Here is a 14,739-nt window from a genome sequence, read left to right as displayed (position 1 = left end):
TGATCTTGGGGGAGCAGTAACTGAACCCTTTGGAGATGAAAGGGGTGTAAGGAATCGTCGTGCCAGACATGCTGTACACTGCAACAAGACACTTCTAAGGCAGAGGCAACGGCACGTGTGATGGTTGTAGGATTATTCTGTACGGCATTCAACACAATTTCTTTCATGGTGGGAGTTCACGTCGAACATGGTCTGTCTACACTACTCCTGTTACCCATAATCGCACAAATTTTGATGCAAAAGTGCAAACAAACGGTGGTCCGGTACATGTCTGTCTGGGAAGCGTTCTCCATAAATTCGTTGAGCGGCTCGTCCATTGCCCTCTGCTAATCCATACACTAGGTGCGTGCGTGCCTGCCAGCTCACAGTTTGTATATCGATGCATGGTCTTCGTGCGCCGACTACCGCGCCGTCTACTGACTTACGGTGAAGTTTCCTGTTATGGGTTTCTATGCGATTCACATTCCTTTAGATGTTACCTACCTCCCTAAATGTTTGTACCAATATTTTTGAGACATTCTGTATATGAAATGCTTGCTGTAAAGTGATTTTTTGAATGCTCTTGTAGGTATGCAGACTGATTACTGTCCAGTCCTGGGTTGCATTTCCTGTTTGACTGATAGAGATATCTGGTTTTTCTGGATTTCAGGTCACTCAGAGAATTGAGGGAAATGAGTTAGCTAACCAGGCTGCAAAATCAGCATTGCCCTTAACTGAACTCAGCATATTAGTCCTTATACAGATTGCTGATGTGCCATCCATGAAAATTCTGCCAGGCAATGTGGCACAGACAGAATAGAAATAGACTACAGGTAGTTCCTGACTTTACGAGTTAATTCGTTCCTAGTGCATGATTGTAAAGCGGTAATTTATTTCCCATAAACAATGTTAGAAATAGGGTTACCTTATCAACAGTAAAATTAGTTAGCTAATTAGTTTGTGTTTGAACAATGATTGATTTATCCAAAGAAATGAAAACATAGCCTGTAAAATCAAGCAAATTATAATAATAGAGAAATTATTTATGACTTATAAATGTTAAAGAATGTTTATTTTTCATCATCATCACCGACCAAATGCACACTCGTTGATTTGTTGCACAAGGAGTCGTCGTCTTCAGAAATGCTTCAAGAAAGGCATTTATTTCCAAGATAATCTTCTCTTTTCTTTATAAATTTCAGTAGCATGCATAAGCATTTTGTAACGAAACGCACAAATTGCAACTAACGCACCTAACACGATTTGCACGGAATAACAAGTTTATGAAGCTTAAAAAGAAAAGGAATGAAGAGAAGATTCTGAAAATTTATTTGTTTTTTATACAATTGAAGAGATACTGATTTTTATGGTGAATTACGTTTCACCATAATAATGTAAAAAACCACACAATTCCAGCTATCGGTATTTTCTCAAATGCAATAAGATTGAGTTTACTACCTGTTTATGCTTGCAGTAATTACAGGAAAGTCCAATAAACCGGAAAGTGCAAATTGTTTTTATTGTTTTATGGTTGTGACCTCCAGAAATCAGAAATGTGTTTTAGAAAAATATCACAAAGCCATTCATAATTGGTTCTTGTAGCAGAACATATGATAACGATGAAAGTGTAGTGCATTTTAATGATTTGAATTGGTAACTAATACAACTTGCACTATAAAAACCGAGAGTTATATAATGAAAATTTCAACTTCTGAGGTTGTGGAACGAATTTCCCAAAAAACTGTTATTGGGTTCACATTACGATATTTTCATGATACGATGGTGTCTCTGGAGCAAATTAATATTGTAAAGTGGAGTACATAGTATAGCCATGCGCATGGTTTGAAATGCAATATTTATGAATGTTTAACATTCATTTTTTGCAATTAATGTTCATATTTTCAATTTTGTTGATACTTGGGGTAGGGAAAAAAAAAAAAAAAACTCTTAAAAGTGGAACTACCTGTATATCACTATCTGAGATTGGACTTATGCAATCTAGTATGCACAAAGTTTGCCTGGAGGAAGTTGTTTTGGCCAGACTTCAAATAGGCCAGTTACCTTATGCATTTATATAGTCTAAAGGCTGAAGTTTCTCCTATATGTGAACACTGTAGTGTTACTTTAACAGTTCAACATGTTTTAATTACCTGTCCTTGTTTTTTTAACAAGCAATAAAGCATACTGCTTTTAATCAACTGCCTTTGCTTTCTACACTCGGGCAGATTTTAACTGAAAAAGATAATATATTGGATGTTTTTACCTTTTTTACAATTAACTCACCTCTACTGTAGAATCTAACCTGTGATCATACAGTGTACTGCTTATATATCTTTTACATCCACTTTCTGTACTTTATACAAGATATGCATATATTTATATATCTTATATTTGTAGTTTTATATTTTATACAACTTGACCTTTTGTGATTTATTGTTGTGCCTTTAAATGTTATACCTCTTATTGTCTGTAACCATGCATTTGGTGCATTATGGTGAGAGATGCTGCTGCTAATATGGTATCTGCCGGATCAAACTTAAAAAAAAAAAAAAAAAAAAATTTTTTTAAAATTTGTAAATGCTCACCAATATTCTCCAACTGCTTATACAGAGTGTCCCAAAAGTCACTGTGTAATTTGGTGAAACAGTGCGATTTTCAAATAATATTTATTCTTTTTTACATAAAACATAAGTATTTGTAATGTTAGAGGTGCTGTTATAATTTTTACAAATTTTTTACTGTTTTCTTTTCAGACGAACATTCATCATGAATGTTCGTCTGAAAAGAAAACAGATGCCCAAGGACAGCACGTGAAAGCGTTGAATCAATTCGAGAAATGTTTGAAGAGGACCCAAAATTATCAGTTGGGGAGGGATCTCAAAGACTTAACGTACCCAAGACATTCAGTTCACAGAATTTTGCATTCGACACTGATGAAATAGCCTTACCACATCCAGCTGTTGCATGTCGAGTAATTACAGACCAGTTAGTTTAACTTCTGTTCCGGGTAAAAATAATGGAGTCGCTCATCTAGACAAGACTGCAGCAATAATTCAGACACAGCATGGGTTTGTTAAGGGAAAGTCTTGTCTGACAAATTTGATAGGATATTATGATGTAGTTACAAAGGAACTGGATGCAAAAAACAATTTTGATATCATATATTTGGATTTCAGGAAAGCTTTTGACACTGTTGCGCATGGAAGACTATTGTACAAATTGGAGCAGAATGGTATTAAGGGTAAGTTGCTACAATGGATAAAAGGATGGTTAAGTGCGAGAAGACAGAGGGTGGTAATCAATGGGTGCTGCTCTTCTTGGACTAATGTTATTAGTGGAGTCCCACAGGGTTTGGTGTTAGGTCCACTGTTGTTTTGTATCTTTATCAATGATATTGATGAAGGTATATCAGGCTTAATGTTGAAGTTTGCAGATGATACAAAGGTTGGCAGGGTTGTTAATGACAGTAATGGCAGTCTGCTACTGCAACAGGATCTAGATAATTTGGGCAGATGGGCTAAGAAGTGGCAACTGAAGTTTAACCTTGACAAATGCAAAGTACTGCATATGGGTAGAAATAACCCCAGAGAAACGTACCAACTGTGTGGTACTACACTTAAGGTGGTAGAAAATGAAAAAAGACCTGGGAGTAATTGTGCAGTCAGATATGAAGTTCTCTGAGCAATGCAGACAGGCTGCCAGGGCAGGTCATGGGGTTTTGTCAATGATATATAGGAATTTTGCTAGCAGAGAAAAGGAGGTGATTATTCCTCTGTATAAGGCAATGGTCAGGCCACGCCTTGAGTACTGCGTACAGGTCTGGAGACCTCATTTTAGGAAGGATGTAGATTTACTTGAGCGGGTACAGAGAAGGGCAACAAGATTGGTGAGGGGAATGAAGGGATCCTCTTACCAAGAGAGGCTTAAGTTCTGCAAATTGCAGTGGCTGGAGACTAGGCACCTGCGCGGTGATCTGATTGAGGTATATAAGGCCTTGAATGGATTGAGCATGCTGAATTCTGATGGGATCCTTCCACTTGTTCAGATTACGAACCTAAGGGGGCATAAATTCAAATTAAGAAAAGACAGATGTAGAATAGATGTGCGGAAATTTGCCTTTAGCCAGCGTTGGTTAATTGCTGGAACAAACTTCCATCTGTCGTTGTGGAAGTTGATAGCTTGAATAAATTTAAGGAGGAACTGGACAGGCATTTGGAGGGAATGGTGTGATTTTTTTTTTTTTTTTTTGGCTGATGCTGCATAAGCTCATACATTTGCTTTCTTGCATCACATGCCACTACTACTACTACTACCTTGCATGAAGATTTTCCATGTTGAGCAGCAATGTGTACAGAACATTCATCATGAATTATGGGAAAAGAAAACGTTAAAAAATTTATAACATCTCTAACACATTATAAATACTTATTTTTTACGTAAAAAATAATAAATATACTTGTTGTGATGTGATTTATTTGAAAATCACAGTTTCACCAAAATATGCAGTGACTTTTGGGACATCCTGTATAGTATTTTCTGTTTTCATTTTGATATACTATGAGTTAAAATAATAAAATTATAAGACGTTAATTTTTTGGTATTTAAGACACATGAACAGAAGCATCTGTCTTTTGTCTCGGTGGTTCCCCTTACGACGTCTGTGAAACACCAGTTACAGGTGTCTTATTTTGCTAAAGAGTTTGTTTCATCAGATAAATGCAGACAGCTGACAAAAATACGTCATTCACATTATATCTGCCAGACACCACGTGAGTGTTTGTATTTCAATCTGGAATGAGCAACTTCAAAAATTCTGAAAAATACAAAAAAAGCTTTATTATTGGTTTCTCTCATTTAGTTTTGTACAACTTATTTTAATAGAGTTTAGCAAATCATGATGAATAGATTGCCATTTTCAACTCAGTAAAAAAGATAAAAATTAAATTTTGATAATTAAAACAAAAGGCTGTCTCACAAATGCCACACAAGTGTCTGTTTAATTGAGGATATGAATTATTTATAGAAAGCACTTATAGTACTGATGATTTTTGTCATTAAGTTTTTTTTTTTAGAAGAGCTTTTATTTTTCTCACTACTGAATCCGAACTATACGGATTTAGAGGTTAGAACCGTAAAAAATAAAAAAATATAAGCTCTTGCTAAAAAACTTAATTGAGGGAATGAGTGAAGAAAGGTTAAATTTAATCTAGCTACTGACATCTACAGCATTAGGTGGAATATTCTAATGGTTGCTTACTCCTTGGCTGAATGAATTTCTGCACGTCTTTTCTGCAATCATTCATCCTTTTTCAATTTAAATTTATGCCGTCTTGTGTATTTCATCTGAGAAAAGGTAAAGAAGCTGTCAGCATTTAGTTCACTTAGGTCAACACGCAGTGAATTCTGTAAATCAGATCCCTGATTTACAGAATTCTAGTCTTTCTTGGTAAGAATATCTCCCACATAATCTTGTTTCTCTTTTTTGCAACCTGTCCAGCAGATCTGCGTCCTCCCTAAAATAAGGTTTCCAAACCCAGCATGTAACAATTTACTTGTGGCCTAACTTTTGCCTTATACAATGAGGTAATCACCTCTTTGTCCCTACTGGCAAAGTTTTTGCCAGTAGGGACTTGCCTGATTACTGTCATTAATGATTGTGTCTATCATCAGAAAACTTTTATCGACCTGGGAATACCTACATCAATTTCATTAATGAGTATTAAAAACATTAACTGCCCAACACTGACCCCTGTCCAACCCCATTTATTACATTAATCCACAAAGAGTAATTTTTATTTATAACCATTCTTTGTATCCTACCACTTAGCCATCTCTTTATCCATAGTTATTTGTCTTTAATACCACATTGCTCTAATTTATACAACATTTGGTGAGACATGATCTCCCTTTAACATATCTGTGCTCTGATTTCCTTATGGATCCGCTCCTTTCAAGATTATCTTGTATTACTTCTTTAACTCTTGATTCTGTTATTTTTCGTGGCTCAGAGGTTGAAATTACAGATCTGTAGTTACCCATTTCTTTAAACCACCTTGCGAATATTTGTCCATCTCCAATCTGCAGGTACTTCTGAATCAAAGTACGGTTGTATTATGATGACTAAAGGTTAAAGTACCTCTTGCAGCTGCTTTTCATATAATTGGATAGATTTCATCAGCCACTGATGCTTCTTTTACTTTTAGCTGTAACAATTTCTCTTTCACTTTAATTTCTGCTATTATAAAATCGCTTAACTCCCAATCAATATTGTACAGGCTCATGCTAGCCCCATCTCTAAAAACGTGTGAATGTAAATGCAAAATGTTCAGTTTATCAGCATTCTATACAGGATCATCACAGTTATTATTCATATCCTGAAAAATGTGACTCATCCCTTTATTTGTAGTTTTAATGTATGCAAAGAAAACCTTGTTGCTTTTGTGTGCAATATTAGCCAAAAACTTCTCATGATCTGCCATAGTCTACCTCACTCCTTAAGTAACTTGACTACACCCCAGTTTGCACTTATAACACTGTATCCCCTGACCATTTATAGTCATCCCATGCATTTTTATTCTCTGCCAATAAACTTCACAGTTCTTCTGACATCTATTTTGGTCTAAATCTTGAACATAGAGTACTTTGTAGTCTATAAAACACATGGCCTCTATGATTACTTCTCTGAGCACTTCCCATTTGTGATTTACTATTTTTTAACATTAGTTGGTCCCACTGAAAAGAGTTTAAAAAATGTCTGAGCCCGTTATAATCACCTTTGTGAAAACCGAACTCTTTCCCTTTATCCTTAACAGTACTTGTTTCTTTGAATAAATCTCGCATCGATATGGCTTTTATAGCCACATCACTGCCACCTGAAGGGATTGTGGTGGGGTTGTCAGAATTATTTTGCCTAGATGGGTTATGAAATTAAGAAAAATCAAAGATGAAGACCTTAAACTTCTGGAATTTCATTTAAAGCTGAACAGCAGAAAACTTGATAGAAGCAGATATTGATGTCACTTTTTCCAACCCATTATCAGATGTGTGGGATCACTTTGATGCCCATCAATTTGTCTTTTGCACTTTACATCATCTAGCACAGTTTCCCAAACTTTTTTAGTCACGGAACACTTTTCATTTCACAGTATATTTACGAAACACAAGTTTAACGGGAGCCAAAGAACTGTTTGCTAATATTTTATTATATGTGATGCACTGTGCATCAGGAGCATCTTTATTTCCAGCACGTAAAGCTGAAATTCAAATAACTGTCATCATACTTTTGTTTTGGTGTTTTATTAGTTGGTTCCTGTTTTTTCACTTCGGATTTTTGAGGAAAAAAGGCTACGATTGTTCATCCTCACTTTGAAGTGTGACAATATTGTGTTCATTTTCATCAACCACAGTTGCAATACTAGAAGTACTTGCTTCTCGTTTTGAAGTTCCTTTTTCAACCACAAATCCATGGTCATTTATTTTAATAATATTTCGAAATACTGATAATTATCAAAAAAAATTTATACAAGGAAGTGAGTTTAGTTATGATATCAGTTTGTTTTCCCCTCTCCCTCAACCCGTGTACTACAGGCTAAATTGCATACGAATGGCATATTAGATCACTACACTGCTAGTTTTTGTAGATGTCATTACCTCTACGCATACTTATCTATGCAAAAGCCTGCCAAAATAAAGTGTTCTGTGGTCTCTTTGATTATTAGTCTATGCGAGTACATTAATAACCAGAAAAAAAAATTGTTAAAAATTATAATGATACAAAAGTGATGCGACAAATATGCAAAATTTATTTATTTTATTTTTTTAATTATTAATTATGATTTTTCACAGAAACTCTGATCTAGCAATATCTCTTGGTACCTTTCAACCAAAATATCCTGCAGGAATTTTAATTTGTGAAATTTATTGAATAGCGTCAAAACAACTGCAGAGCATTATCCATAAGTGTTTCCACTTGACCATTCACAAATTAATTTTATATTACTTCTTTATAACCCTGATTGACTTAAATTCCCATAATACAGTGACTGCTGACGCCAAGCCTTTCCTGTGTGGAAAAACACTTGCATTTGATTCCTATTCTATCAAGAACAGGAAGAATTTTTCAAGACTTTTTTTTTGCATGGTGCTTTTTTTCCTTCCAGAAATACAGATTTTTCATCCTGTAGAACAGCTAAACCAATCATAAAAAATCATGAAATTTACATAAATGGTAAACTGATTATTATGACTTTAATTTCTCTACTCCTATTTCTAAACAATTCAGTTCATCCTTGTTAGATGCATAAAATGTGTCTTACCTTCACCATATCCATCCATCTGTTTGCATGTGCTAACTCGACTCCCTCCATCAGGTACCTTCAAGAAAGAAACTGTTTTCTTGTTTTGATGAAGTATTTTCTGTTTGTTTTAATTTGATGTCGATTACCAGAGGTTACGTGTTTAACTGATATCTAATAGAATGGCATGGAATTTGGCATTGAACAGGCAGTTCCAGTTTGTAGTGTGAAACACTCCATTGTTGATATAAGTTGGGGTAGTGGAGAATACAGTTGTGAAACTAACATGCCCACTGCAGGAGGGGGAGAAGCAACAGTTGATTTGGTATGGGTATTAAAAAGCACAGGGTAGCCAACTTGAGAATCTTGTGTGGTGGGGCAATTTGTAGTTTCATTACTCAGATATAAGATTTAAAAAATAGTGAAAATGCAGTGCAGCTCAAGAAATTTCATGCAACGAGGAATGGGATAAATGTAAACTATTAATAATAAAAAAAAACCAAAAAAAAACCCAGTTTCTAATAAGTAAAATTCATGTCGTCTACTTTTAGGAGTGCACTGTATGTCAAAATGGACATGAGATGCCTGTAACATTAAAAGATGTTGCCTTCCAGGTATATTTTGATGGATATAAATCGCAGTAGGTATATCATTGAAATGAAAGAACACAAGGTCAACGTTACTGCTGGATGAATGGGGGAGAGGAAGTCAAGTATCCACATGAAGGTGCTGATGAGTTAACATCAGTAATGAAGGAAATGATTTGTCACAGTGACATTGGAGAATAAGTTGGCTTATAAGTGAAGGGATTTATAAATTGAAGTAGGAGGTATTGATGTTTTATAAATAAGCTAACAATAGCAAAGGCATAATTAGTTGAAGCTGCCTTAACAACTTGAATCTGCCTTTTCTCTCTTCCAGTGACATCTGGGGCTTCTTTAAGGCTTAATCAATGAATTTGGTTCACATAGAACAGTTAAGTGTTGCCAGATCAAATATTTCTTTCAATGAATATACAGTATAACTCTAAGTTTCAAGTATAAAAGCTTTCTTAAATAGTTTTAAGGGTATAAAATGGTATTTTTAATTAGTTTTTTATTTATATATATATAGAAAAGGATTCTGATGTTTAGTCAGTGAATATAATATACTGTCATCAAAATGGTAGATACTGACAGTAGTGTCAGACCCAGGCCATCTGCTTTTACCTGTACAACACAGAAAATTTCCCAAGTAAGTTTATTTCTTAATATTTATTTTCTGTACTTGAAAGTATTTCACACTCTAAATATCATCGAAATAAGATAAACCTTTTCTCTCCTAGGAGATGTTGACCCTTTTTTTTTTAAATAATGCATGTTGATAAACCCAGGTTTTAAAAAAAAAATTGTACCATTTATGAGCATTTATTTCTAAACAACATGATTAATATTCAGTAAATAAAATGTTATAGGCATGTTGGAAGTGTTTTTTTTTTTTCTTGTTAACATGTTGACTGCTACTGGTTTTTCTTTTTTTTTTAACAGGTAAACAGGTCTCTGATGCCAATCTGAGTTAGGCATGTTAAATTATTCAAAACCCAAATTATAATATATATTCATTACCAAAACTCGTAAAAAAAGCTTATTGTTGTAAAAAAAAAAAAAAAAAAAAAAGAAAAGCTTCACGAATCATCTCGTAGATGGCGTGTGTAATAGAAAATTCTTTGCAGCAGCCAACTAAGAGTTAACACGATTAACTCAGACTTATTGTTACTTGCAGAATTTGCTGTATGAGTTAGCGCTGTGTGTAAATCTGCAGTAGTGACACAGACTGTGCCATGTATGTTGTATTTAGTAATTATTTTTTTTTTTTACAAAATAAAAATTCTAAAACATGGATAAGAAGAGACCACTGACCGAAGAAGAGCTTCAGCTCTATGCTAATATGAGTCTCGGAATTTGAAGAGATTTTTGACGAGCCATACAGTTCTGGTTCCGACAGTGACAATTATGATGAACCTTCTAACGATTCAAGTGAGGATAATGAAGATGAAGCCAGCTCCCAGCATGAAGATAATCCTAATTCTCTGCAGGCAAGTACATCAAATAATGACAATTTGTGGAATGAAATAGCACAAGATCCTCCACAATTTATTTTTGAAGGGAACGTTGGTTTGAAAATGGACACAACAGAACTTAGTGTACAAAAATTGGTAGACCAGTATTTTTCGGAAGAATTTCTTACATTATTAGTTGAACAAACTAATTTATACGCTTTGCAAGAAATTGAAAAATGTGGACAATTGCAAAAATCTGCCAGGTTGTCAAGATTGGAAGGACACTGACATCTCAGAAATGAAAGTGTTTCTTGGACTTTTGTTACAAATGGGTCCTTGTTCTTTTCCTTCAATAGAGCATTACTGGAGTGCAAGTGCATTCTACAATGTTAGCATTACTGGAGTACAAAGTGCATTCTACAATGTTATGTTTTGCCGATCATTTATGAATCGAAATAGATTCCAGTTGATATTACAATATTTTCACTTCGCAGATAAATCATTACAATCTGCTGATAGGCTGTACAAAGTAAAACTGATTTTGAATCATTTCAATAATGTTATGCACAATAATCGTACCAAATAAAAATATCTGTATTGACGAGTCAATGATGTGGAGTGGGAGACCGAATTTCCACCAGTACATAAAAACTAAGTGCAAATACGGAATCAAACTTTACAAACTGAGTCCAATAGCCTTATTATGAAAATAAAAATTTGCTACAGCAAATCAGAAACTGAACAAAACATAGGCTATACTGCTGAAGTTGTGCTATACTTGCTTGAGGACTTCTTAAACAAGGGATATGTATTGTATATGGACAGTTTTTATTGTTGCTCTGACAAAATTGTTGTCTGCTTATGTATGTGGAACATTACGCACCTACAGAAGGGAAAATCCAAAAGATTTGGTGATGCGAAAATTGAAGAAAGAAGTTGCGTTGTGTGGCCACAAAATGGCCCTGTTTTAGTATGTAAGTGGAAGGATAAAAGAGAAGTTCTCACTATTTATAACAAACGCATTGTTGAAATGGTCTAGGTATGTAACCAGAATGGAAAAATTTCAATTAAACCTAACATAATTTGAGATTACAATAGCCGAATGTCTGGCATAGATCGATTGGATCAAATGCTCTCATATTAATTATCACTAAGAAAAACCATCAGATGGCCGAAAAAAATTGCATTACATATTTTAGAAATATATATACATAATGCATACATCCTTTTCCGTCGGATTACAGGTTCCACCATAAAATGACAAAAATTCAGAGAAACATTCATTTAATCTTTGATTGGAGAAAAAATTCTAAATCTTCCAAAGAAGATTAGGTCTGAACGTGAAATTCATTATTTAGAGGCTATACCACCAACTGAAAAAAAAAAAAAAAAACACACCCAACTAAGCTGTGTTGAGTATGTACAAGAAATAAAAAAACGCCATGAAACACGCTATTATTGTCCAGTGTGTCAAGAGAAGCCAGCTCTTTGTGTAGAAGAATGTTTCAAGAAATATCACAAATAAACAATATTATTTTTGTGAGTTTTAGTAATACACTTTTTTCTTCATTTATTTTTGAAAATAAATTTTCTGTTTTCTGAAGCAGTGGTTGATTTTTCATTCTTATTCCAGATGCCCACTATCCATCAGTTGCATGTATTTGCAACAAATATACTTGTAGCTGCGCCTGAAAGGCAAGTCATACCAGTCTGAGTTAACTCGTATGCATTGTGCTGGGCCAGATTGCCAAATACGAGTTAACTCGTATTTGGCAGTCAACGTGTTAATAAAAAAAATGTGCTGCTCAATTTTCAGAAGTTCATAGCATGTCAAAGTTGGGATTTCCCACACCTGCAAAAATAAAATATGCAGTGTAGTCAGTTAATTTACTACTTCCACGTACAGTACATTTTAATTGGCAATGGTTATAATTGGGAAATAGAGAACAAGTAGTGCAGATACGGCTGAAGTTTTCATCACAGATAGTAGTACGACTGAGCCAACAGATATAAGTTTTGCCTTGGGATACCACTTGCAGAATGTATTAAACACGGTAACTATAAAAAATTGAAACAGTTTTTATCATTATTAAGGTGCTGTGTTCATGTCTAGTCATAGTGAAATATACATGGTACCAAAATGGTCCTTATTTTTCCTATATAGTTTTTTATTAGATAGTATGAATCAGAGCTGTAATACTCAATATGTTCTACGTTGATAATAATATTAATAAAATAATAAGAGGAGTTTACCCCAATATAGTACGTAGAACACTTCCGTATGATACCCTCCAGAAATTAAAACGGAAAAACCGAAAAAATCGACAACTTACCGGTACATTAGGAGTAAAATATAAATAATCAATTCAAATCAATTTAAAACAATTAAAAATCAAATTAACACAATTAAAAGAATCTAACGAAAATATTCAAAACGATTTTCCTTCCTTTTTTTTTTTTAAGGAGCAGAACATAAACTAGGTGGGTTGGGGACGGTTTATGTTCTGCTCCTTAAAATATTTTCGTTAGATTCTTTTAATTGCATTAATTTGATTTTCAATTGTTTTAAATTGATTTGAATTGTGTTAAATTGATTATTTAATTATTTATATTTTACTCTAATGTACTGGTAAGTTGTCAGTGTTTTTTTTTTTTTTTTTTCGGTTTTTCCGTTTTAATTTCTGGAGGGTATCATACGGAAGTGTTCTACGTACTATATTGAGGTAAACTCCTCTTATTATTTTACTGATAGTTTTTTTTATATATTTTTCCTTTATATACACCAATGAGCCAAAACATTATGACCAGTGAGTCATTATGCAAATTGAAGCAACTGCAGGTGAACTACGGCACGTGCGCAGGTTGGAACATGGTATAAAAAACACCTGCTACTGATCTCCATTAATCAGTGTTACTCTTGTTCTTCAGATGGGAAAGGCAGTGGACTTAAGCGAGTTTGACAAAGGACAAATTGCAATGGCTGACAAAGGACAAATTGTAATGGCCAGACCACTGGGTTAGAGCATATCCGAAACAGCATGGCTGGTGGGATGCTCATGATCATCCGTGGTTAGTACCTACTGAAAGTGGTCAGAGGAGGAAAAAACCATGAACTGCTGGTGAGGTATTGGATGACCATGGCTCATTAATGCTTGAGGTGAGCGAAGGCTCTCCTGAATGGTATGTGGCAACAGAAGGGTGAATGTGGCGCAACTTGCTGGTAATTGGAATGCTGGTGAAGGGAGTAATGTGTCACAACACACAGTACATCGAACCCTGCTGAAAATGGGGCTGTGTAGCCGTAGGCCACTCTGAGTGCCCATGCTAACCACGGTTCACCGGCGACAGCACCTACAATGGGCACGCGAGCATCGAAACTGGACCTCGAGTGATTGGAAGAAGGTTGTCTGATCCAATGAATCATGTTTCCTGTTGCACCATGTGGACGGCAGAGTACGTGTGCGTCGTTTACCTGGGGAAATGATGCTGCCTGGATGCACCATAGGACGAAAACAAGCCGGTGGCAACGGTGTCATGCTTTGGGCGATGTTCTGATAGGAAACCCTGGGTCCAGTCATCCATGTGCTGGGGACCCTGACATCTACCACCTACCTAAACATCATTGTTGACCAGGTACACTCTTTCATGGCAACGGTCTTCCCCTCTAGCAGCGCCATCTTTCAGCAGGATAATGTGTCATGCCATACTGCCCGGATTGTTTGAGACTGGTTCGTGGAACATGAGGAAGATTTCCAGGTATTGCCCTGGCCTCCAAATTCACCAGACATCAATCTCATTAAGCATCTGTGGTTTGTGTTGGAACAGCAACTCCGATCTGTGGCATTTCAGCCATGGACCTTCCAGGAGTTAAAGGATCTGCTGGTTACGTGTTGGTACCAGATACCACAAGACACATTTAGAAATCTTGTAGCATCCATGCCTCACCAGGTACGAGCTGTTTTGGCTGCACATGGAGGACCCACATCATATTAGGTAGGTGGTCAATGTTTTGACTCATCGGGGTGTGTGTGTGTGTGTGTATATATATATATATATTTTTTTTTTTTTTTTAACTTGGTCCATTTTGTCCTTATTTTAAAATATTGCTTAAGTACTTTTTTATTTTAATTTTTTAAAGAAATTAAATTTGGAAAAATTTTCAACTTCTGCCATTACATTATACAATTTGCATAATGTAATGGCAGAAGATTTATTTATTTTATTTTTTAACTTACTACTGTTAGAAATGATATTAACTTAAAACTCTGCTCTGTGCTTCCTTTTTTTTTCTCACTGTTGCAAAACCGAGGCAAAGTTTTTTTGATAACAGTATGGCAAATACTGATAGTAGCAGATTTCTAAAAAAAATCTGCTGTTGAATACTCATTCTGTCTGTCTATCCTTCTTCCCTAAATGAATAATTTCTTT

General features: G+C 35.1%; 1 protein-coding gene across 1 annotated transcript in view; it reads left to right on the top strand.

Moving 5' to 3' along the window:
- LOC150076005 (protein RER1-like) overlaps window positions 1-14,739 on the top strand; it is an 88,307-nt gene that overhangs the window by 13,201 nt on the left and 60,367 nt on the right. Inside the window, exon 2 of the mRNA XM_090388162.1 lies at window positions 9,387-9,506. Within this exon, the coding sequence (XP_090244288.1) occupies window positions 9,435-9,506 (72 nt within the window). The 5' untranslated portion in view covers window positions 9,387-9,434. The remainder of the gene's footprint in view (window positions 1-9,386; window positions 9,507-14,739) is intronic.

The sequence above is a fragment of the Mastigoproctus giganteus genome, chromosome 13 (genome assembly GCF_048544385.1).
Source record: "Mastigoproctus giganteus isolate SK-2022 chromosome 13, ASM4854438v1, whole genome shotgun sequence".
Lineage (NCBI taxonomy): Eukaryota > Metazoa > Arthropoda > Arachnida > Uropygi > Thelyphonidae > Mastigoproctus > Mastigoproctus giganteus.
The sequence above is the reverse complement of the archived record's forward strand: the minus strand, read 5'-3'. Positions and strand labels throughout refer to the sequence as shown.